This window comes from Symphalangus syndactylus, chromosome 20 (assembly GCF_028878055.3).
Source record: "Symphalangus syndactylus isolate Jambi chromosome 20, NHGRI_mSymSyn1-v2.1_pri, whole genome shotgun sequence".
Taxonomy (NCBI): Eukaryota; Metazoa; Chordata; class Mammalia; order Primates; family Hylobatidae; genus Symphalangus; species Symphalangus syndactylus.
In genome coordinates, this window is record NC_072442.2 from 37021379 (window position 1) to 37045216 (window position 23838).

At 47.2% G+C, this 23838-nt stretch overlaps 2 protein-coding genes across 5 annotated transcripts in view; one reads left to right on the top strand and one right to left on the bottom strand.

Moving 5' to 3' along the window:
* On the top strand, positions 1 to 16819 carry SNF8 (SNF8 subunit of ESCRT-II). 4 transcript variants are annotated; one of them, XM_055258474.2, is made up of 8 exons: positions 1 to 162; positions 865 to 915; positions 4054 to 4192; positions 7952 to 8056; positions 8838 to 8910; positions 11734 to 11875; positions 13378 to 13452; positions 14516 to 16819. In XM_055258474.2, the coding sequence occupies exons 1-8, from the start codon at positions 109 to 111 to the stop codon at positions 14651 to 14653; spliced, it is 777 nt and encodes a 258-aa protein (XP_055114449.1). In that variant the 5' UTR covers positions 1 to 108; the 3' UTR covers positions 14654 to 16819. The 4 variants fall into 4 exon arrangements, with proteins under 4 accessions (XP_055114449.1, XP_055114450.1, XP_055114451.1 ...); XM_055258475.2 differs by having other exon boundaries at positions 13381 to 13452; positions 14516 to 14661; XM_055258476.2 differs by lacking the exon at positions 865 to 915 and having other exon boundaries at positions 14516 to 14661.
* The window catches only part of UBE2Z (ubiquitin conjugating enzyme E2 Z), a 21735-nt gene continuing 13971 nt past the window's right edge, over positions 16075 to 23838 (bottom strand). Inside the window, exons 6-7 of the mRNA XM_055258470.2 lie at positions 22537 to 22627; positions 16075 to 18161 (exon numbers count right to left, since the gene is read on the bottom strand). Of these exons, the coding sequence (XP_055114445.2) occupies positions 17991 to 18161; positions 22537 to 22627 (262 nt within the window). The 3' untranslated portion in view covers positions 16075 to 17990. The remainder of the gene's footprint in view (positions 18162 to 22536; positions 22628 to 23838) is intronic.

Genomic DNA, 23838 nt, shown 5'->3' on the forward strand with positions numbered 1-23838 from the left:
GCAGATGACGCGAGGCTCGGGCTTCCGCTTTGGGGAGCCGGCGGCGGAGTCCGGGACGCGGAGACCTGGGGTCCCGGCAGCTGAGCGGCCTGCGGGCCCAAGGTGGGGATGCACCGCCGCGGGGTGGGAGCTGGCGCCATCGCCAAGAAGAAACTTGCAGAGGTGAGCAGGAAGAAGGCCGACTCACAACCTGCCCCTGACCCATGCGAGACTGAATTGTCCCGGAGCAGAGTCCTACCCGTTAATCACCTCCCAGTAGAATCTGAGACTGGCCTCTTGGCCCCGGGACACAGAATTTCTCCAGCTTCCGGTGGATTGGCAGCGTTCCCAGATGCCCAGCCCTTTCTCCCACTTACTCAAGTTTAACTACAAATGGGATTCTACTCACAAATCTACAGTCGTCGATTCTACTCCTTCACCCTATCCTTCTCCCTAAGAAAACAATTTAAAAGAGATCGTCCTCTTTTCATCCCAAAGCTGTGGCAGCACAAATGGGGGACCCCAGCGCCCACTCTCTTGTTTTTTTTGTTTGTTTGTTTGAGACGGAGTCTTGCTCTGTCGCCCAGGCTGGAGTGCAGTGGCGCGATATCAGCTTACTGCAACCTCCACCTCCAGGGTTCACGCCATTCTCCTGCCTCAGCCCCCGGAGTAACTGGGACTACAGGCCCACCACCACGCCAGGCTGATTTTTTGTATTTTTAGTAGAGACGGGGTTTCACTGTGTTAGCCAGGATGGTCTCGATCTCCTGACCTCGTGATCCGCCCGCCTCGGCCTCCCAAAGTGCTGGGATTACAGGCGTGAGCCACCGCGCCTGGCCCCCAGCGCCCACTCTCTTAACTTATGCTGGTCTCTTTGTCTGACAGGCCAAGTATAAGGAGCGAGGGACGGTCTTGGCTGAGGACCAGCTAGCCCAGGTGAGTCGGTTGGGGGGCCCCAGGCAGGGAGGGAGACCTAACAGGGCTGGCCAAGACACCTTGGATACGAACTTGATTGTGTAGATTGAACTAGAAATAGGGTGTTTGGCAAATTTTGATTTCTGAGCCGCTGAGATCTTTTATTTATTTTTTATTTTTTATTTTTTTTTGAGACGGAGTCTCGCTCTGTCGCCCAGGCTGGAGTGCAGTGGCACAATCTCGGCTCACTGCAAGCTCCGCCTCCTGGGTTCACGCCATTCTCCTGCCTCAGCCTCTCCGAGTAGCTGGGACTACAGGCGCCCGCCACCACGCCCGGCTAATTTTTTGTATTTTTAGTAGAGACGGGGTTTCACCGTGGTCTCGATCTCCTGACCTCGTGATCCGCCCGCCTCGGCCTCCCAAAGTGCTAGGATTACAAGCGTGAGCCACCGCGCCCGGCCCACTGAGATTTTTTAGATGACTTGCTAATAACAATAATGGCTAACATCTTTGAGTGATTACATGCTTGTAACGTCCCAGGCATTTGTCTGTTTTCTTTACATAGACTGTCTTGTTCAGTCCTTATTACAGTCCTGTAAGGAAGGAACCTTATTATTCTGAGGTGTTTGTTTGTTTGTTTGTTGAGGGAGTTTTGCTCTGTTGCCCAGAATGGAGTACAGTGGCACGATCTTGGCTCACTGCAGCCTCCGTTTCCTGGGTTCAAGTGATTCTCCAGCCTCAGCCTCCCGAGTAGCTAGAACTACAGGCATGCGCCACTACGCCCGGCTAATTTTTGTATTTTTAGTAGAGACAGGGTTTCTCCATGTTGGTCAGACTGGTCTCAAATTCTTGACCTCGTGATCCGCCCACCTTGGCTTCCCAAAGTGCTGGAATTAAAGGCGTGAGCCACCGTGCTGGGCCCTAATTTTTGTATTTTTTTTGTAGAGGCAGGGTTTCGCCATGTTGGCCAGGCTGGTCTCAAACTCCTGGCCTCAGGTGATCCACCCGCCTCGGCCTCCCAGAGTGCTGGGACTACAGGCGTGAGCCACCGCACCCAGCCGTATTCTGAGTTTAAAATTGAGAGCCGGGTGCTGTGGCAAATGCCTGTAATCCCAGCACTTTGGGAAGCTGAGGAAGGCTGATCACCGGAGGTCCGGAGTTTGAGACCAGCCTGGCCAACATGGTGAAACCCCGTCTCTACTAAAAATACAGAAATTAGCTGGGCTCCTGTAGTCCCAGCTACTGGGGAGGCTGAGGTAGGAGAATTGCATGAACCCAGGAGACAGGTTGCAGTGGGCCGGGATCATGCTACTGTACTCCACCTTGGGGGAGAGAGCAAGACTCCATCTCAAAAAAAAGAAAAAAAAAAAGGCCAGGTGCAGTGGCTCATGCCTGTAATCCCAGCACTTTGGGAGGCCGAGATGGGCAGAAATTGAGGACACTGGGGTGTTAAGTAATATATCCAAGGTTATATGGGTAGTAAGTGGTAGAGCTGTTACTGATTTAGGTCCTCTGGGGCTTTTCATTTTAAATACCTCAGAATAAAATGAAAATATTGCCTAACCTGTGGCACCCACACCACCATCATGACATCTAGGCACATACCAGGACAGTGTGGGGTGCAGCTCCTGTGCAGTTTTCTTTTCCAGCCCTTCCCTTCTCTGTACATGCTCCGAGTTTACCCAGTGATTGTGATTGGGGAAGAAGTGGAGGAAGCCATTAAGCAGGAAAATGGGGCTGTGAACTGAGGAAAAATAGTAAACCCAGGCTGTGCTCTTCAAAAGCTCCCACTCACAGGGGAGATGGCATGCAGGAATCAACTGAAAATGGTGATTAAAAGAATGTGGAGGTTTCTTTTTTTTTTTTTGAGACCGAGTTTCGCTCTTGTTGCCCAGGCTGGAGTGCAGTAACGTGATCTTGGCTCACTGCAACCTCCACCTAAGAATGTGGAGGTTTCTAACAGTTTTATGTGAGAAATAAATATTGGGCTAGGAGTGCTTATTCTTGGTGGGATAGAAGATGGTCCTTGTTAATTAGGAAAAGAGAAGGGGTAATACAAAGTCAGAAAATCCCCAAGTCTTTTGTATTTAACATGAAATGCAATCTGGCAAATTACAGTCCCAGAGCAGTTCTTTATCTGGAATTGATCCCCAGGGAGGTTCATGACTCAAAAGTTTTTTTTTTTTTTTTTTGTTTTTTTTTTAATTTATATTGTTTGGTTGATTGATTGGCCCTGTGCGGTGGCTTACATCTGTAATCCCAGCACTTTGGGAGGCTGAAACGGATGGACTGTTTGAGGTCAGGAATTCGAGACCAGCCTGGCCCACATGATGAAGCCCTGTCTCCACTAAAAATACAAAAATTCGCCAGGTGCGTGGTGGTGCATGCCTGTCGTCCCAGCTAGTCGGGAGGCCTGAGGCAAGAGAATCCCTTAAACTGGGAGGCGAAGGTTGCAGTGAGCTAATACTGTGCCAGTGCACTCCAGCCTGGGCGACAAAGCAAGACTCTGTCTCAAAAAAAAATTAAAAAATAATATATTGATTGAGACAGAGTCTTGCTATGTTGCCCCAGTTAATCTTGAACTCCTGGGCTCAAGTGATCCGTTGTGGGATTACAGGTGTGAGCCGCCATTCCTGGCCAGACTCAAAGGTTATAAATAGATTCATGTGACGCTTCATTTTTTTCCCGTCCAGCCTTTCTGTCGGTTGGGGGGGGTAAAGATTTTCTAATGGGTGAACACTGCATTCCCTCATTTCTAAGATACAATGAATTATTAGGTACATCTTTAAATTAATACATTTTTCTGGGAAAAAGAAAAGGAATACCACATTATATATACACCTTTTTCTTTTTTTGTGCATATATTTGGTTGTATACATGTGCACCTTGATTATTAAATGCATGCTGATTTTAGAAGAGGAATACACGAAAAATTGTATATTTTGGAAGTGAGAAAACAGTACAGCATCCCATTTCTGCTGACAACAGAACTGTGAATGAGAGGCAGGGATAAAAAGAGAGATGGTAAACAGCATAATGGTAGGCGGAGGGAGACTGGTTATTTCAGCCTTTGCCCTGCCACAGGGCTGGGGACCTATTTTTGGCATCTGATTATCATCTGGCTGGGCTGCCCTTCACCACTCCCTGTCCATCCAACAGATGTCAAAGCAGTTGGACATGTTCAAGACCAACCTGGAGGAATTTGCCAGCAAACACAAGCAGGAGATCCGGAAGAATCCTGAGTTCCGTGTGCAGTTCCAGGACATGTGTGCAACCATTGGCGTGGATCCGCTGGCCTGTAAGAAGTTGTCTGTAGGGGTCCAGTGTTTTTTGTTTTTTGTTTTTTTTTTGAGATGGAGTCTTGCTCTATCACCCAGGCTGGAGTGCAGTGGCACGATCTCAGCTCACTGCAAGCTCCTCCTCCTGGGTTCACGCCATTCTCCTGCCTCAGCCTCCCAAGTAGCTGGGACTACAGGCACCCGCCACCACGCCCGGCTAATTTTTTGTATTTTTTTTAGTAGAGACGGGGTTTCACTGTGTTAGCCAGGATGGTCTCGATCTCCTGACCTCGTGATCCACCCGCCTCGGCCTCCCAAAGTGCAGGGATTACAAGCGTGAGCCACCGCGCCCAGCCTCAGTGTTCTTATAGAGTACCTGAGGGACAGAAGCTCACATAGTTGTTGTTACCACTGTTGGGGCATCTGCTAGAAAGGCCTGCAGGAAGACCCAGAGGGTATTGTCTTTTTTTTTTGAGACGGAGTTTTGCTCTGTCGCCCAGGCTGGAGTGCGGTGGCACAATCTTGGCTCACTGCAAGCTCTGCCTCCCGTGTTCACGCCATTCTCCTGCCTTGGCCTCCCAAGTAGCTGGGACTACAGGCACCTGCGACTACCCCCGGCTAATTTTTTCTGTTTTTAGTAGAGACGGGGTTTCACCATGTTAGCCAGGATGGTCTCGATCTCCTGACCTCGTGATCCACCTGCCTTGGCCTCCCAAAGTGCTTGGATTACATGCGTAAGCCACTGCGCCTGGCCGAGGGTGTCATCTTTAGGGAGCACCTAGCAGGATGGCTAGTTCCCAGTCTGATACGGAAGATAGACCGACTATAGGCTGAGTAGCCAGCGTCCATGATCATTCCTTGAATGATCTACAGTAGAATTTTTTTATGGCATTTTCCCTCTTTATTAAAAAATATTTAATTTTGGCCAGGTGCAATGGCTCATGCCTGTAATCCCAGCACTTTGCGAGGCCAAGGCAGGCAGATCACTTGAATCCAGGAGTTAAAGATCAGCCTGGGCAACATGGCGAGACTCCATCTCTACAAAAAGTATAGAAATTTGCCATGTGTGGTGGCATGTGTCTATAATCCAGCTACTCGAGAGGCTAAGCTGGGAGGTTTGCTTGAGACTGGGAAGTTGAGGCTGCAGCGAGACCTTGCTTAAAAAAAAAATTTTTTTTTTTTTTTTTTTTTTTTTTGAGACAATCTTGGTCTGTCACCCACGCTGGAGTGCAGTTGTGCCATCTTGGCTCACTGCAACCTCCGCCTCCCAGGTTCAAGCAATTCGTGCTTCAGCCTCCCAAGTAGCTGGGATTACAGGCCTGCACCACCAAATCTGGCTAATTTTTGTATTTTTTGTAGAGAGGAGGTTTCACCATGTTGCCCAGTTTGGTCTTGAACTCTTGGGATCAAGTGATTGGTCTTTCTTGGCCTTCCAAAGTGCTGGGATTACAGGCGTGAGCCGCTGCCCTGAGCCCTTCCTCATACTTATAAACTTTAAAAAAAATTATTCACTGGGCGCAGTGGCTCACGCCTGTAATCCCAGCACTTTGTGAGGCTGAGGCGGGCAGATCATGAGGTCAGGAGATGAGGCCATCCTGGCTAACATGGTGAAACCCTGTCTCTACTAAAAATACAAAAAATTAGCCAGGTATGGTGGCACATGCCTATAATCCCAGCTACTCGGGAGGCTGAAGCAGGAAAATCACTTGAACCCGGGAGGTGAAGGTTGCAGTGAGCCAAGATCGTGCCCCTGCACTCCAGCCTGGGCAACAGAGCGAGACTCCATCTCAAAAAAAAAAAAAGAAATTACTAATTTATTATTTTTTAGTGTTGAGGTTTCTGTCACCTAGGCTGGAGTGCATTGGTGCAATCAGCCCACTGCAGCCTTCAACTCCAGGGCTCAAGTTACTTTCCTGCCTCAACCTCCCGAGTGGAGCTGGGACTAGAGGCGTGAGTCACTGTGCCTGGCCCCAATGTTTTTTTTGTTGTTGTTGTTTTGTTTTGTTTTTTTTTTTTGAGACAGTCTCTCTCTGTTGCCCATGCTGGAGTACAGTGGCACAACAATCTTGGCTGACTGCAACCTCCTTCTCCTGGGTTCAAGTGATTCTCCTGCCTCAGCCTCCTGAGTAGCTGGGACTACAGGCATGTGCCACCATGCCCAGCTAATTTTTTGTATGTTTAGTAGAGACAGGGTTTCAGCGTGTTAGCCAGGATGGTCTTGATCTCCTGACCTTGTGATCTGCCCCTCTCAACCTCCCAAAGTGCTGGGATTACAGGCGTGAGCCACTGCTCCTGGCCCCTGGCCCCAACTTTTTAAATATATATGGGATTATAATATAATTACTACTGCTCTACAACCTATATTTTTGTTTTCTTTTTTTCTTTTCTTTTTTTTTTTTTTTTTGAGATGTAGTTTTGCTCTTGATTCCCAGGCTGGAGTGCAATGGCGTGATCTTGGGTCACTGCAACCTTCGCCACCCAGGTTCAAGCGATTCTCCTGCCTCAGCCTCCCGAGTAGCTGGGATTACAGGTGCCCACCACCATGCCTGGCTAATTTTGTATTTTTAGTAGAGACGGAGTGTCTCCATGTTGGTCAGGCTGGTCTTGAACTCCTGACCTCAGGTGATCCGCCTGCCTCTGCCTCCCAAAGTGCTGGGATTACAGGTGTGAGCCACTGCACCCAACCCGCATTTTTCACTAAATAGCATATTGTCGTCAGTGGATTGTTTATTTATTTATTTTTTATTTCTACACTCCTGGTAACTCGCAGAACATTCAGTGGATTTTTGAATGCTGAGTCTGCATATTCTTTCTCTTAGTCTTGTCTAGACCATATTTCCCATTATATTTCACTGTATGCTTTGTGAATGGAAACTCGTTTTTTCAGTATCCTGAGCCAGAATTAGCCAAATAGAAATGACTTTTATTTTTAAAATTTTTATTTATTTATTTATTTATTTATTTATTTATTTATTTTGAGACAGAGTCTCGCTCTGTTGCCAGGCTGGAGTGCAGTGGCGTAATCTCGGCTGACTGCAACCTCTGCCTCCTGAGTTCAAGCGATTCTCCTGCCTCAGTCTCCTGAGTAGCTGAGATACAGGCACGCGCCACCACACCTGGCTAATTTTTGTATTATTAGTAGAGACGGGGTTTCACCATATTGGCCAGGATGGTCTCGATCTCTTGACCTTGTGATCCACCAGCCTTGGCTTCCCAAAGTGCTGGGATTACAGGCATGAGCCACTGTGCCCGGCTGTATTTTTTTTTTTTTTTTTTGAGACAGAATTGTGCTCTTGTTGCCCAGGCTGGAGTATGGTGGCGCGATCTTGGCTCACTGCAACCTCTGCCTCCTGGGTTCCAGCAATTCTCCTGCCTCAGCCTCCCAAGTAGCTGGGATTACAGGCGCACGCCACCACTCCTGGCTAATGTTTTTTTATTATTAGTAGAGATGGGGTTTTGCCATGTTGGCCAGGCTGGTCTTGAACTCTTGGTCTTGAGCAATCTGCCCACCTCGGTGTCCCAAAGTGTTAGAATTACAGGCGTGAGCCACTGCACCTGGCCAGAAATGACTTTTAGATTGCCTGCCCTCTGGAACCGTCTGACCCTGTTCTTCAGCAGGAACCGTGAGTCTCATTGTTTCCTGAGTAGCAGATGGAGCAGAAGAACTTCATGCCATGCAGGGAAGACTTCCCATATGATAGATGTTTTAATGCAGGTTTGAAAGAAAAGAAAGGATGTAAATTAATCAATAACCGAGATTTTGTTTTTCTGTCTTGTAGCTGGAAAAGGATTTTGGTCTGAGATGCTGGGCGTGGGGGACTTCTATTACGAACTAGGTGTCCAAATTATCGAAGTGTGCCTGGCGCTGAAGCATCGGAATGGAGGTGAGGGTGGCTAGGTCCTGTGAACTGGACTCTGGACTTCTCTGAGAGGGAGAAAACCGTAAAAGATTATCGTTTCCATCCTGCAGTCTACAGGCCTCTAAGGACTTGAGAGACATCTTAGCTGTTTCATGCAGTTGAATCCATGGCAAGTCTCCATGGCCAAGGGTAAATAGAATTACCTGAACGATTGTCTCTGTTCTCCAAAGATCTTTGGCCAGGAAGGTCTAGTCCCTAGTCAGTACAGAAAATAGTAGGGAGGTAGGAAATAGGCCTTTTCCCCTGATGTCTGATGTGTCTGGAGTGATTTTCTCATTAGTAGCTATAGTCCTGCACTGTCTCTCCGACGTATGGGAATGCCAACTGAGTCTCTGTGTTCCCTAAAATGTGACCTTAAAATTTGTCATCTGGTGATGCCATCTTTCTTAGTAAGCACATTAAATGGTGTGGATTGAAGTTACAGAAAGAAAACTTAAAACCATTTACAAATCATCATCGACTATAAATAGACACGGCATTGATGTCAAGAGGACATTTATAGTTTTTCAAAGATGATACTGCTTTTGTTTTTAGATTTTCATAGCTCTCACTCTGTTGACAGGCCTAGCAAGATCTCAGAATCCATTTCTCATGTTATGGTCAGTTATTTCATAAGGAGAGAGTTAAAAAAAATTAGGAACTAGAATGTTATTTGCTAATCGTAGGCCACTGGAATTGTAATGACTGTCAACTTATTTAAAGTGGGTAATCTCTTTTTCTGATTTCTGTTCCCTGTCTCTTATAGGTCTGATAACTTTGGAGGAACTACATCAACAGGTGTTGAAGGGAAGGGGCAAGTTCGCCCAGGATGTCAGTCAGTAGGTCTTGTCTTCCAATCCCTTGGAGTACAGAAAGAGGTCTTTAAAATTCAGATGGAACTCTTTTCTCCCTATTCCTCATGTCTAGGCTAGCTTAGAAATCTGTATGATCTCCATATCATACAGAAAAAAAAAAAACAACCCGAAAAAACAACAAATAAGAGATAGGGTCTCACTGTTGCCCAGGCTGGAGTACAGTGGCACGATCACAGCTTACTGCTACCAAGATCGTTGCTTACTGCAGCCTCAAACTCTTGGGCTCAAGTAATCCTCCCACCTCAGCCTCCCAAGTAGTTGGGATTATAGGCATGGGCCAGTATGCCTGGCTATTTTTAGAAAACAGAAAATATAGATTTAAAAAAGGAAACAAAAACTATTATTTCTCAAGAGATTACAACTGCTATATATTTTAATGTAGTTCCTTCTAAGCATTTTTTCATGTATTATTTTTTTTTAACAAACTTGGGGCTATATATAGTCTTTTTTTTCTTTGAGAAAGAGTCTTGCTGTCACCCAGGCTGGAGTGCAGTGACCCGATCTTAGCTCACTGCAACCTCTGCCTTCTGGGTTCAAGCAATTCTCGGGCCACAGCCCCCCCCAGTAACTGGGATTACAGGTGTGCACCACTATGCCCGGCTAATTTTTTTTTTTTTTTTTGAGACAGAGTCTCACTCTGTTGCCCAAGCTGGAGTGCAGTGGCGTGATCTCTGCCCACTGCAAGCTCCGCCTCCCGGGTTCACGCCATTCTCCTGCCTCAGCCTCCCAACTAGCTGGGACTACAGGTGCCCACCACCACGCTGGCTAATTTTTTGTATTTTTAGTAGAGACGGGGTTTCATTGTGTTAGCCAGGATGGTCTCAATCTCCTGACCTCGTGATCCACCCACCTCAGCCTCCCAAAGTGCTGGGATTACAGGCATGAGCCACCGCGCCCGGCCGCCTGGCTAATTTTTGTATTTTTAGTAGTGATGGGGTTTCACCTTGTTGGCCAGGCTGGTTTTGAACTCCTGGCCTCAAGTGATCTGCCCGCCTCTGCTTCCCAAAGTGCTGGGATTACAGGTGTGAGACACCACGGCTGGCCAGGGCTGTATATAGTCTTGAGATTATTTGAGGCCAAGGAGACTAGAGTAGGTGCCTAGAAAGGCTGGGGAAGGAGGTGGTAGTGAGATGATGGAATATAAATAGATCTAGTTCTCCAGCCTCTATGTGTGAGTCCAGTTTGAGAAAAGATAAAAGGCTGTTTTTGATGTAACTTCCAAAGAGTCAGCCTACTATGAGATCTTGAAGACCTAGAATATTCAAAGAAAAGTAATGAGGCTGGGTGCAGTAGCTTACACCTGTAATCCTAGCCCTTTGGGAGGCTGAGGTGGGAGGATCGCTTGAGGACAGGAGTTCGAGACCAGCCTGGGCAGTGTAGTGAGACCTTGTCTCTACAAACAATAAAATTAGTTGGGTGTTGAGGTATGCACCCATTGTTCTAGGCTGCAGTGAGCTATGATTGCACCACTGCACTCCAGTCTGGGACACAGAGCAAGACGTCATCTCTACTTTTTTTTTGAAATGGACTCTCGCTCTGTTGCCTAGGCTGGAGCGCAGTGGTACAATCTTGGCTCACTGCAACCTCCACCTCCCGGGTTCAAATGATTCTTCTGCCTCAGCCTCCTGAGTAGCTGGGATTACAGGTACCTGCCACTGGCGCCCTGCTAGTTCTTATATTTTTAGTGGAGATGGGGTTTCACCATGTTGGCTAGGCTGGTCTTGAACTCTCGGCCTCCCAAAATGCTGGGATTACAGGCGTGAGCCACCGTGCCCAGCCAAGACCTCATCTCTTAAAAAAAAAAAAAAAAAAAAAAGAAAAGTGGTAACAAAAGATAACTAGCCATACTCATTGCAAATTTCATGAAGAGAGGGTGAGCATTTGAAGCATTTCAGTTTGCTATTCTTGGGGGTTGGGGAATGCATTCCAGTCTACCTAAAAGTGCCCTTTCCCTGGCTGTTTGGGTGATAACATTTTTTGAGCTTTGGCAGAGGTTTTAAACTCTGTATGTGGGCTGGATATGTGATCTACACACTGTTTTGTAGGTTTTCTTTTTCTCTGATTTCAATTAGAATCAGAAAACTTGGCAGTATTGGGTTTGAATTTCTACTTGGCAATAATAATCAGCTGGGTTGCCCCCTTTAAAATAGATAAGCATTCTCTAGTTTGCCACAGGTTACACTACCCCCTATTGCCTCTTCAGCCCACTCATTGACATTTCCTGATGGGCATCTGCAGGTGTATCTTTGACCTCTGTCTGGGTGTTGGAATGAGTGGTTCGCTGAGCACAGAGCCCGGCTCCTGTGTATCTCCCATGATTGTCCAAGCATCACTTATTGCTCCTTGACCCTGTCTTTTTACTAACGTAGTTGAGTGTTGTGCAGCCTTTTATTATTTTAGAGGCAGGGTCTCGCTCTGTCACCCAGGCTGGAGTACAGTGGTGCACAATCACAGCTCACTGCAGCTTTGAACTCCTGGGCTCAAGTGATCCTCCTGCCTCAGCCTCCCAAGGATTATAGGCGATTGCCACCATGCCCTGCTAATTTTTTATTTTTAGTAAAGACAGGGTCTTGCTGTGTTGCCCAGGCTAGTCTCTAACCCCTGGGCTCAAGCAGTCTTCTCAACGTGGGCATCCCAGAAGTGTTGGGATTATGGGTATGAGCCATTGCGCCTGGCAGTTGTGCAGTCTTTTAAATTTTCTGTCAGTATCCTGCCCAGGGCAGAGCTGAAACTGTGTTGTTAGGTCTGATCTGCCAAGGGTCAGTAAGCAACTCTTCCTCACCTCAGAGATGACCTGATCAGAGCCATCAAGAAACTAAAGGCACTTGGCACTGGCTTCGGCATCATCCCTGTGGGCGGCACTTACCTCATTCAGTCTGTTCCAGCTGAGCTCAATATGGATCACACCGTGGTGCTGCAGCTGGCAGAGGTACTGGTGCACCTTCAAGTGTGTGTGTGTGCAAGGGACAGTCTGTGATGCAAGTCTGGAGCAGTTCTCAGCTCCTGCTCCCCATTAGGCAGGTCTTTTGCTGAGACTATCCAATGGATGAAATAACTACTCAGGCCTGTGCTTGTTCAGCAGACATTTATTGAGCAGCTACAGTGCAAAGCACTGGGCCAGGTTGTGGGGCATATAAAGATGGGAATGATAAAATTCCTGCTCTCAAGGAGCTTACAGTCTAGTCAGGTAGACAGACATGCAGACAACTAACTAGATTTCTTTAGGTAGCCAGACTCTTTGATGTCTTTTGAAACTATTTTATGGATTCTTCAAAAACAGATTTTAAAAAATCTTGTTTGCCATGCCCCCATCCCTCATCATGCCTTAAGCATATGCCATCTTCCCCCAAATCCCTATCAGGTATTTAGGATAGATATGTTCAGTTTTCTTTATTATTTTTGAGATGGAGTTTCACTCGTTGCCCAGGCCAGAGTGCAATGGCGTGATCTCAGCTCACTACAACGTCGGCCTCCTGGGTTCAAGTGATTCTCTTGCCTCAGCCTCCCGAGTAGCTGGGATTACAGGCGTGTGCCACCACGCCCAGCTAATTTTGTATTTTTAGTAGAGATGGGGTTTCTCCATGTTGGCCAGGCCTGAGGTTGGTCTCGAACTCCCGACCTCAGGTGATCCGCCCACTTTAGCCTCCCAAAGTGCTGGAATTACAGCGGTGAGCCACCACACCCGGCCCAGTTTTCTTTATAATGTAAAACAGAAATAAGGGAGGGGCTTTTCTGTATTGGAGGATGAGTAGAATGAGGCAAGGGCTGAATATTTAAATAATGGAGATTATTAGCAGTTTATGATTATCACCATTTCTTCCCATCAATTAATTGTCCAGAATCTTCCCTTGTCATGCTCTAGAGTGCTTTGCAGAAGTCTAACTTAACATGTTAGTACAAGTGACCCCACTTTTTTTTTTTTTTTTTTAAGATGGAGTCTCGCTCTGTCGCCCAGGCTGGTGTGCAGTGGTGCAATCTCTGGCTCACTGCAGCCTCCATCTCCCAGGTTCCAGCGATTCTTCTGCCTCAGCCTCCCGAGTAGCTGGGATTACAGGCGTGTGCCACCATGCCTGGCTAATTTTTGTATTTTTAGTAGAGATGAAGTTTCACCATGTTGGCCAGGCTGGTCTTGAACTCCTGACCTCAGGTGATCCACCCACCTCAGCCTCCCAAAAAGTGCTAGGATTACAGGCATGAGCCGCCGTGCCCGGCTGGGACCCCACTTTTAAGACTGAACCCACCAACCTACCTCTGTCATGCTGAAAGTCACTTCTCTCTCTCCCCGCTGGAACCTTTAAACATTTTCTGTGTTCTCTCATGCTTGACAGCTTTTCCTCCTGTCTGGATAAGTCTCTTGTTCCTGGGCAGATCCTGGGTTCTAAGGGAAGGTGCACTCTTAACTGATTCAATCCCCATTCCTCCTTCCATCAGAAGAATGGCTACGTGACTGTCAGTGAGATCAAAGCCAGTCTTAAATGGGAGACCGAGCGAGCGCGGCAAGTGCTGGTATGCAACTTTGGGAACAGTCCAGAAAAGACAGGCAGGCCCCAGTTGGGAGGATGTGGGTTCCACAAACGCAGGAATTTCAGCATTGCTTTGCTGGCCTTCTGCCTTGAAGGCTACTGCTGCCATGCTAGAAGGAAGCCCAGCACTTCTCTGAAGATGGCACCAAAAAGGTAGAACTAGGAAGGCAGTTTCCTAACTCTGGCGTGCACACAATACCAGGCTGCCCCTGCTACTTGGGGAACCGACACTCTCTCACCTGAACATGCTGAGCCTGGAGTTGCTGGTCAGGAGATTAATGTAGTTTGTACTGGAAGTAACACTGTTAGTACAATGAATTATTAACTATGTTAATTACGTATCTGTAATTATCCACTAAGCATTATATTGCATAGTATATACTCTAGCTTTATATATACAAATTTCATGGTACTGAAGAATGAAGAGGGAGCAATGGAAGAATGTAAGGGTGAAGAGGGAGCAATGTAAGAATGTAAAAACTCCGGCTTCAGTACCTTTTTTCCTTATCCAAGCAACTCAACTGTGTAAACCTTTCATTTCATCTGTAAAATGGGGATAACATAATTATTTACCTAATGATACTGGACAGAAACAACCCATTTTGAGCATATTTCCAGCTCTAGGAACTGAGTCTATTCTTGCATAAGTATGGTCAATCATGTTTGCTACCCGGTATAAGTTAACTCAAAGGTAGCTAAACAGTGATCTCTGTTTAGTTTCTGTGAAAATGGAGGCAGTGATTTGCTGAAGGCCATACAGCAAATATTTCTGTAACCATGTGTTCTTTCCACTATATCCCACTATGCTAGGCTTTACCCCTCTTCCTCAGCAGCACAAATTAAATGACTTCGTAGCATTTTTCAAATTCAGGCAAAGGCCAAGGCCAAACAGCTTATTTAGTTGGTTGTGTAAATGTTCGAAGGCACTTAGTAGATTTAGTTTGAAAACCTCACTGAAGCCAAAATAGGTGTGGGGGTTGCTTACCTACCCTTTGTTTATGGAACCTCCCTGTTCTCAAACCGCTCTTCTTCCCTTTTCCCTCCAGGAACACCTGCTGAAGGAAGGGTTGGCGTGGCTGGACTTACAGGCCCCAGGGGAGGCCCACTACTGGCTGCCAGCTCTCTTCACTGACCTCTACTCCCAGGAGATTACAGCTGAGGAGGCCAGAGAAGCCCTCCCCTGACTGCGTGTGGAAGGGCACACAGCAGCAGGCAGGGAGGAGGAGGAGGCGGCAAATAAACCTGGGCAGTTTTGTTTATAAAAAACATAGAAAAAAAGTTCCAAGTTTTTCTTTCTTCCCTCATTCTTTTATTTTTGAAAAGTGCCTTCACATTGCATTTTTTATTGGAGAAAACCTCGCTCGTTCAGTAAGGATAATCTGATTAACACAGAGAACAGCAAGCACATATAAAATGATTTTTGCGGGTCATCTGCAAGTTCATGGAAGAGCTGGGCCTAGAATGCAGGTTGTTTCCTGGCCTGTCTAGTCTTTGTAGCTGTGAGACATAGATTACAGCCTGTGCTAATTCAAACCTTTTAAATGTTCCTTATCTGTCTCAAACTAGCTGGTCCTAATGGACCAGTAAATAATATTCACTTTCAGTATCGTCTGGCTTCCTCTGTAGAGGCTCTAGGTTATGACAAGGTTAGCTGTGAGTATGAAGGAAATAAATAGAAGTCAATGTCAAATCGTGGCTAAATTGGAGGAAAGAAAACAATGGAATCTGAGGGGAATCAATAGTTAGGGAATGTTCTATTTTTTCAAATTCCCTACTAGCTTTCTCACCCTCCTGTACTGATTGCCAGGTCCCCTTAGCCTCAGTAGTGGGAAAGGGAGTCATTTACTGAACACCTACCCTGTGCCATTTTACATACAGCTCACTTAAATTTCACCAAGTAGGCAGCCTTCAACATCACAGGTGATTGAATCAAAGTAATTTGCGAGGGCCCGCCAGCTTCAGCCTAGCTAAAGCTGGAGCCTAGGCCTATTAACCCGAGCCCATGCCTTCATGTATCACTGCATAGTACAGAATGGCAGCACATACTGTGTGTAGACATTTTTCTACACACATGGTCAGCCAAGAGTAAAAGCCTCTGCATCAGAAAGCAAGAATCTCCTATAGCAAGTAGAAGTGGTGATGAGGGAAGAGTCCAGAGTTGTTTAAGGCTCCCAAAGTCCTTATGGTCTAAAGGCTAAGATCCTAAAAAAAAGTGCTAGTTTAGTATTGGAAATCTGAAAACTCAATCGTTTTTCCATACTGAGACCCTTCCTTTAGCAGGATATAGCCTGGGCCCATCTCTACCTCTGCGTATCCTTGTAGGACATGCTCACTCCAAACTCTGGAATAGGTCTGTCTTTGGAAACCACTGAAACTAAGATATCACTGACTGCCAGAGCATGGACCCCATTTCCAATGAGAAAACTTGTCCTGCTCTCCCCACCCAGTCCTGCCCTTCCACCATGTTACGCAAGTCTTTGGCTTCCAGACAATTCACAGCACTTTCCTTCTCCCTAACAGTTCCAGGCCTAGGTGAGGTGTGGCTGACAAGATGATCCCATTCCTCCTTTACACAAGCCCTCCCACACCCACAGGCACTTCCTCCTTCTGCCAAAACAAACTTTATTGCACCAAAAAGGAAAAAAAAAAAAACAAAAAAAAAACTTCATTTATGTACAGTCAGATATAAAGACATTTCTTTGACTCCTGTGCATATATTTCCTCAAGATTAGGGCATAAAAGTCAGGCTGCTATGCCAGACATGCTCTGCCCTATGGCAGGGCCAAGGAGAGGATTGTCACTTGAAAGTGGGAACACTTAAATGGATGACAGACAACACTGGACCCACAGACCAAGGGCATTCTTCTAAGCCATGTAGTAGCTCGAGGAATGGAAGAGGGAAATTGGAAGCAGGGTTCCTTTTCAATCTTCATGTGAAGAGACCCATCCTCTTCAAGGGTATCTAAGATAAACTTCCGTTCCCCAAGCCCACCAATCCCTGTCCAGTTCCTTTGCTTCCTGCCCTCCCAAATAGGACATTCTCCTTTGTGCCCAGCCCCCCTTTGCACAGATCCTCCAAAGGGAGTCCCACGATCCACAAGGCAGAGACCTTCATAGCAGCGGGCAGGGCAGGTACACACTATCCTCTCCCTTACGCATGGCTGGACACTGACTGAGCCCTGCATCACAAGAGTCGCCAATACCCACTGGGAGCCATAACAATAAATCTGGAAGTACGGGGAGAACATATCAAAAAGGGGAAGGATGGATTCCCTTGATGCCCAGGATTACAGGGCACCTAAAGCACATTTTTTTTTTCTGAGCCAACCAGCTAAAGGATCACTGCAGCTAAATACAGATAGAGAAGCAACACAGCCAGGCAAATACCCATCAGAGCCAGTGACAAGAGCAGCTGGGGGCACGGGGGAGGTGGAAGGAGGAGAAAGAAAAGGAGGAGCCTCCAGAGTCCCAGCCCCAACCTCCTCTGCCATTGGCTACCCTTGCTCCCCACAAATCCCTGGGGTTGAAGTGAGGAGGACTACAGGCTGGGGTGAAAATACACAAGGACAGCCCAACAAAATACAACAAGGACTAGCATCAGTCTCCCCCTTACTCCACCCCCAAGAGAAATATCCTCATTGTGACTAGTATTTATGAAACTCTGTAAGAGACTATTCTATGTAGTGGCTCTAATCCCATATACACAGCAGCTGCCTGTGCTGGGAACTTTTCAAATCAGTGATTGCAGAAACAAACAGTATTTTCAGCTTCTTACGGTGCCCATGCAGGCTTTACCAAGACCTTGGTTAAGTCCCAGTCACATTTACCTTCTGTCTTACATCTAGAAAAGGGTGAGGAAAGGGGGGGAGGGGAGAAAGGTGCTCAGGTGCTAGGTAAAGCTTACTGATCAGCAGCCTAGACTCCACCACTGTTCCTTCTCTTTGGTCTGTCTAGAACAGTGACTATAAATTAGGAAAAACAAAATTATGCTGGCCTGTGGGAAATAATGGGGGAAGGCAGGGAGGAAAAGGGCATTGGGAAGCCCTGCTTCAAGACTGAGGACAGACAAATAGACAACCACCCAGACTGCTTAAGTGTCACAGACAGCCCCCACCCCAAGATGCCTTCCAGGTATCCCCATAAATCATTTGGGCACACTCCCTCTTGGAATTGCAATTTCCATCTTCCACTTATCCCTAAGGAGCTGGCCCTGTGGAGAGGTGTGTTGGTTGTTTTGTTTTTGCCAGAGGCCCTCGCTCTAGGTGCTCCTGTAAAGGTACCTTGGCCCCTGATATGGGATGAATGGATGAACGTAGCCCCAGATGCTCCAGTGCCAAGGAGGTCAGACTGGGAACAGGCCCCCCACTCCCACACCCTGGGATCCGAGCTTGCTTGGTTCTTGCCATCTTCCAGGATGACTTCAAGTCTGGAGGGAGATACACAGTGCCTCTCCATCCCTGGGGTGGGGGGAAGGGATTCTGCTGGGACTCTTGAGTGGGGGAAAGGGGAGAGGAGCAGGGTCTAAACCCTCAGGCTCCCATGAAGGTCTGTCTCTGTCCCAGATGAGCTGCTATCAGAGTCCATTTCTGCATTCTCATTATGGAGCCTCTCCAGCACTTTCTGACGTATCAGTCCCAGGCGCATCAAGAGGGACTGGTAGTCAAAGTGGCCCCGCTTCTCTCCAAAAGGGTCCTGTGGGGAAAGGAGACAAGGGGATGGAAGATTCAAGTTTGGGTGGCTGATCCTAGAGAAAGCAGCTTCGGGCCCATATGAAATGAAAGCTCAACTTCTGAGCCATGGGAGCAGGAAGGCCTAACAGCACAGGCAGTCCCCAACAGCACAGGCAGTCCCGAACAGCAGGCAAAATAACCTTTGCTTAAAAATACGACACCTGGGCCAGGCGCAGTGGCTCACACCTGTAATCCCAGCACTTTGGGAGGCCGAGGCAGGCAGATCACCTGAGGTTGGGAGTTTGAGACCAGCCTGACCAACATGGTGAAACCCTATCTCTACTAAAAATACAAAATTAGCCGGGCCTGGTGGCGCATGTCTGTAATCCCAGCTACTTGGGAGGCTGAGGCAGGAGAATTACTTGAACCCGGGAGGCGGAGGTTGCGGTAAGGCGGAGGTTGCAGTCAGCTGAGATCGAGATCGCACCATTACACTCCAGCCTGGGCAACAAGAGTAAAACTCTGTCTCAAAAGACACTCTTACCACCCCAAATAGGTGTAGCTTGGGCTAGAGTGAAAATGTATTGGTATTCCTCAAAAGCAAACCAATATCCGGAAGAAGGAACAGTAAGGGTGAGATAGATAGGGATGAGAAATTCAAGACCAGAATTATAATTATTAATATGCCTATGCTTTTAATTAACCTCATAAAAACCACAGAAGGTAAAACTTGCCCTTTATTCTCTGTACTCAAAAATGTTAATCTGCTTTTCTAAGGTCAGAAGCAGGTCTAGAATTCAAGAGTTCTGACTTTCAGATAAGCACCTGTACTCCTCCCCAGGGACTCGTCACTCCATTCCTGTCCAGGTTTCTGGGCATTGCTTCAGGGCCACCCAGCCTTGATCTTAGTCCTTCTCGTTCTAGATCAAAGATCCCTAAACGTTGTACAGAAAGGTTTAATTGTCCCCAAAGTCTCAAAAACAGCTGGTTGAGTGGATGGTATAAAAAAGAGTTTAAAATACTATATAGGGACTTAGGCAGCAAAGTAGTGCAACAGCCCCCAAAAGGTATACAACTTTCCCTCTCACATTGTTTGCTTCTCTCACAAAAACTCCTTCCACACTTCTCCCCACACATTACCCTCATCCTGAGTGGGATGGCAGTGGGTGCTAGTCACTGTCATTGGGACTACAGCCTACACTTCTCATTCATGAGAGTTAACTCCCTCAAGACTGGGCTCCACATTTACTACTATGGAGCTGTCAATTCTACAAATCTTGTTTCTTTCATCCGTGGCTCCAACTCTAATTCTCCTCCTGCCCAGATGCTGTCTTCCTTCCCATCCCTCATCACCAGTTGTTTTTCCTTTGCACACTGATATTGCTAATGCTGTTGGATACCAGCAATTAGAATTCCTGATGGGGAACAAACTAGGACATACGTCATTGATATACTCTCAAAAAGGGTTTAGGAGACAACTTAGCCCTGAGCCAGCCCTGCCCTTTGTGCTTAAATGAGACAGGTGGGTGGAAAGTCCTTGGAGGAAGGAAGGGAAAACTACCATCTATAAGTAGCACTGGAGGGCAGAAGTAATCTCCTCCTACTGCTGTTGGTGTTGGGGTGGGTGAAAAGACACAGTACGAGAGCTGGAGAGAGCCTTAAGAAATCTTAGTCAATTATCCAAGTCACCCATTTCTTTCTTTTTTTTTTTTTTGAGGTGGAGTCTGGCTCTGTCGCCAAGGCTGGAGTGCAACGACGTGATCTCGGCTCACTGCAACCTCCGTCTCCCGGGTTCAAGCAAAATTCTTGTGCCTCAGCCTCCTAAGTAGCTGGGACTACAGGCATGCACCACCACATCTGGCTAATTTTTGTATTTTTAGTAGAGGCAGGATTTCACCATGTTGGCCAGGCTGGTCTCAAACTCCTGACCTCAAGTGATCTGTCTGCCTCGGCCTACCAAAGTACTGGGATTACAGGTGTGAGACACTGCACCAGGCCCCACAAGTATCCCATTTCTAAGCAAGACCACCAGTAAGATGATCTAAACACGTAAGAACTGATTCTCCAGGACAGGAGAATTCTCATCCTCTTACCAACCAGGTGGTTTACATTAGTCTATCTATAATTTGTTTTTGTCTTTTTTTTTTTTTTTTTTTGAGACAGAATCTTGTTCTGTTGCCCAGGCTGGAGTGCAGTAGTGCAATCTCAGTTTACTGCAACCTCTGCCTCCCAGGTTCAAGAATTTCTCATCCCTCAGCTTCCCAAGTAGCTGAGATTACAGGCATGAGCCATCATGCCTGGCTAATTTTTGTATTTTTAGTAGAGATGGGGTTTCACCATGTTGGCCAGGCTGATCTTGGACTCCTGGCCTCAAGAGATCTGTCCACCTCTGCCTCCCAAAGTGCTGGGATTATAGGCATAAGCCACCGCACCTGGCTGTCTATCTACAATTTGGTCAATGATAGCCTCCTTCCTTAAAACAAGCCTAAATTATTTTGAGTTCTTTTTTTTTTTTTTTTTTTTTTTGAGAAGGAGTCTCGCTCTTTCACCCAGGATGGAGTGCAGTGGCGCGATCTCAGCTCACTGCAGGCTCCGCCCCCCAGGGTTCACGCCATTCTCCTGCCTCAGCCTCCCGCATAGCTGGGACTACAGGTGCCCGCCACCTCGCCCGGCTAATTTTTTTTTTTTGTATTTTTAGTAGAGACGGGGTTTCACCGTGTTAGCCAGGATGGTCTTGATCTCCTGACCTTGTGATCCGCCCGCCTCAGCCTCCCAAAGTACTGGGATTACAGGCGTGAGCCACCGCGCCCGGCCAATTTTGAGTTCTTATTGGAAGCAAAAGCACACTTTTCCCAGTAAAGGCAAAGAATGAACAATGATTATCATCTTTGAATAGGAATCTTTCAACAACTGCACGTATGTTGTTTCTCTAAGCTACTGTTTCTGTGATCACCCCTCAGGGCTGGGAACAGAATTCGAATAGAGGATTCATATAATCCCTAAGATTCTGGGAGGGCTGAACGCATCTTAGCTTGAAAACACTATGGGCTGGGTGCAGTGGCTCACACCTGTAATAATCTCAGCCTCCCAGTTTGGAGGCTAAGGGAGGAGGATCACCTGAACCCAGGAGTTGCCTGGGCAATACAGTGGGACTCTATCTCTACAACCAAATAAAACAAAACAGGGCCTGTAATCCCAGCACTTTAGGAGGCCGAGGGAGGTGGATCACTTGAGGTAAGGAGTTCAAGACTAGCCTGGCCAACATGGTGAAACCCCGTCTCTACTAAAAACACAAAAAATTAGCTGGGCATGATAGCGTGTGCCTGTAATCCCAACTACTTGGGAGGCTAAAGTTGCAGTGAGCTGAGATTGCACCACTGCTCTCTAGCCTGAGCAACAGAGCAAGACTCTGTCTCAAAAAAACTAAACAAAACAAAAACTAGCTGCGGTGGTGCACACCTGTAAGTCCCAACTTGGGAGGCTGAGGTGGGAGGACTGCTTGAGCCTGGGAGTTTGGGGTTGTAGTGAGCTGTGACCCAGCTACTGCACTCCAGCCTAACAGAGTGAGACTCTGCCTTAAAAAAAAAAAAAAAAAAAAGACTACTGACCAAGGAAAGAGTTCCCTATGACTTTATGAAAATCAGTCTCCTCTTTGGCTCTCAGTCCCTCAAATGATATGGGTTGCTTTTAGCTGTGACATTCTTTCTTTCTTTTTTTTTTTGAGATCGAGTTTTGCTCTTGTTGCCCAGACTGGAGTGCACTCAGCTCACTGCAACCTCGGCCTCCCAGGTTCAAGCGATTCTCCTACCTCAGCCTCCCAAGTAGCTGGGATTACAGGCACATGCTACCACACTGAGCTAATTTTTTGTGTTTTTAGTAGAGGCCGGGTTTCATCATGTTGGCCAGGCTGGTCTCACACTCCCGACCTCAGGTGATCTGCCCGCCTCAGCCTCCCGAAGTGCTGGGATTACAGGTGTGAGCCACCGTGCCTGGCTTTTTTTTTTTTTTTTTTTTGAGACAGAGTCTCGGTCTGTTGCCCAGGCTGGAGTGCAGTGGCACAATCTTGGCTCACTGCAACTTGTGCCTCCTGGGTTCAAGTGATTCTCCTGCCTCAGCCTCCCAAGTAGATGGGACTACAGGTACATGCCACGATGCCTGGCTAATTTTTTGTATTTTTAGTAGAGACGGGGTTTCACCATGTTAGCCAGGATGGTCTCGATTTCCTGACCTCGTGATCCGCCCGCCTCAGCCTCCCAAAGTGCTGGGATTACAGGCGTGAGCCACTGTGCCCAGCCTTAGCTGTGACATTCTATGACAGCTGTGGATGCCACGCTTGTTGGGGGCTTTTACACGGCCAGCTGTAGGGCTTCTGCAATTAGCAGCAGGGGTTGTATTACCTGCATAGTTTGGCCTTGAAGGTGCAGGCGATCTTTGCAGGCCACCTCATAGAAGTCATAATACTCCAGAAAGGACTTCTCCATCACCCCTCTGGAAAACAACCAGAAAAGTGTAAGTGAGAAACCTAGTACAGGTCACCCCTTCCTTACCTAACCTTTTTTTTCTTTTTCAGATGGAGTCTTGCTCTGTGGCCCACGCTGGAGTGCAGTGGTGCAACCTCAGCTCACTGTGACCTCTGCCTCCTAGGTTCATACAATTGTCCTGCCTCAGCCTCCTGAGAAGCTGGGATTACAGGCATATGCCACCACGCCTGGCTAATTTTTGTCTTTAGTAGAGACGGGGTTTCACCATGTTGGCCAGGCTGGTCAGGAACTCCTGACCTCAAATGATCTGCCTGCGTCGGCCTCCCAAAGTGCTAGGATTACAGGCGTAAGCCACCACACCTGGCCTCCTTACCTAACCTTAATGCCAAATTAAATACCTACCATTCCCAAGTCCAGATCTGTTTTCTACAAAGATCTTTTCATTTTATTTATTTTTTATTTTTTTTGAGACTGAGTCTCGCTCTTTTGCCCAGGCTGGAATGCAGTGGTGCAATCTTGGCTCATTGCAACCTCTGCCTCCTGGGTTCAAGTGATTCTCATGCTTCAGCCTCCTGAGTAGCTGGGATTACAAAGGTGCATGCCACCACACCTGGGTAATTTTCGTATTTTTAGTAAAGATGTGGTTTCACCATGTTGGTCAGGCTGATCTTGAATTCCTGACCTCGTGATCTGCCTTCCTTGGCCTCCCTAAGTGCTGGGATTACAAGTGAGCCACCACGCCCTGCCTCTAAAAGGATCTTTAAATGGAAAATGGAAAAAGGAACACCTAACTGCCCGTGGTTGACTTCCCCTACACATCGGGAATTATGAGTGTGACTGTAATATTCACCATTTGTTTTCTTTTTGAGGCAGAGTCTTGCTCTGTTACCTAGGCTGGAGTGCAGTGGTGTCATCACAGCTCACTGCAGCCTCAACCTCTTAGGCTCCCATCTCAGCCTCCTGACTGGCTGTGACTGCAGGAGCGTGCCATCACACCTAACTAATTTTAAAATTTTTGTAGAGATGGGGTCACCCTATGTTGCCCAGGCTGGTCTCGAACTCTTGGGCTCAAGTGATCCTCCCGCCTCAGCCTCCCAAAGTACTAGGATTACAGGCGTGAGCCACCACCGGGCCAACACTCACCATTTGAATCCCAACTTCAACTCATGACTTGCTCCACCTCCATTGTTTTTCATCAGCCATCCCTAATCCCAAACC

Bases quoted from the DNA above. Each gene is read 5' to 3' on its own strand.
- SNF8 (XM_055258474.2), top strand. From the start codon at position 109: ATGCACCGCCGCGGGGTGGGAGCTGGCGCCATCGCCAAGAAGAAACTT. The intron at 8,911-11,733 runs GTAGGTCTTGTC...TCCTCACCTCAG, and splicing joins TTCGCCCAGGATGTCAGTCA to AGATGACCTGATCAGAGCCA. The intron at 11,876-13,377 runs GTACTGGTGCAC...TCCTTCCATCAG, and splicing joins TGGTGCTGCAGCTGGCAGAG to AAGAATGGCTACGTGACTGT.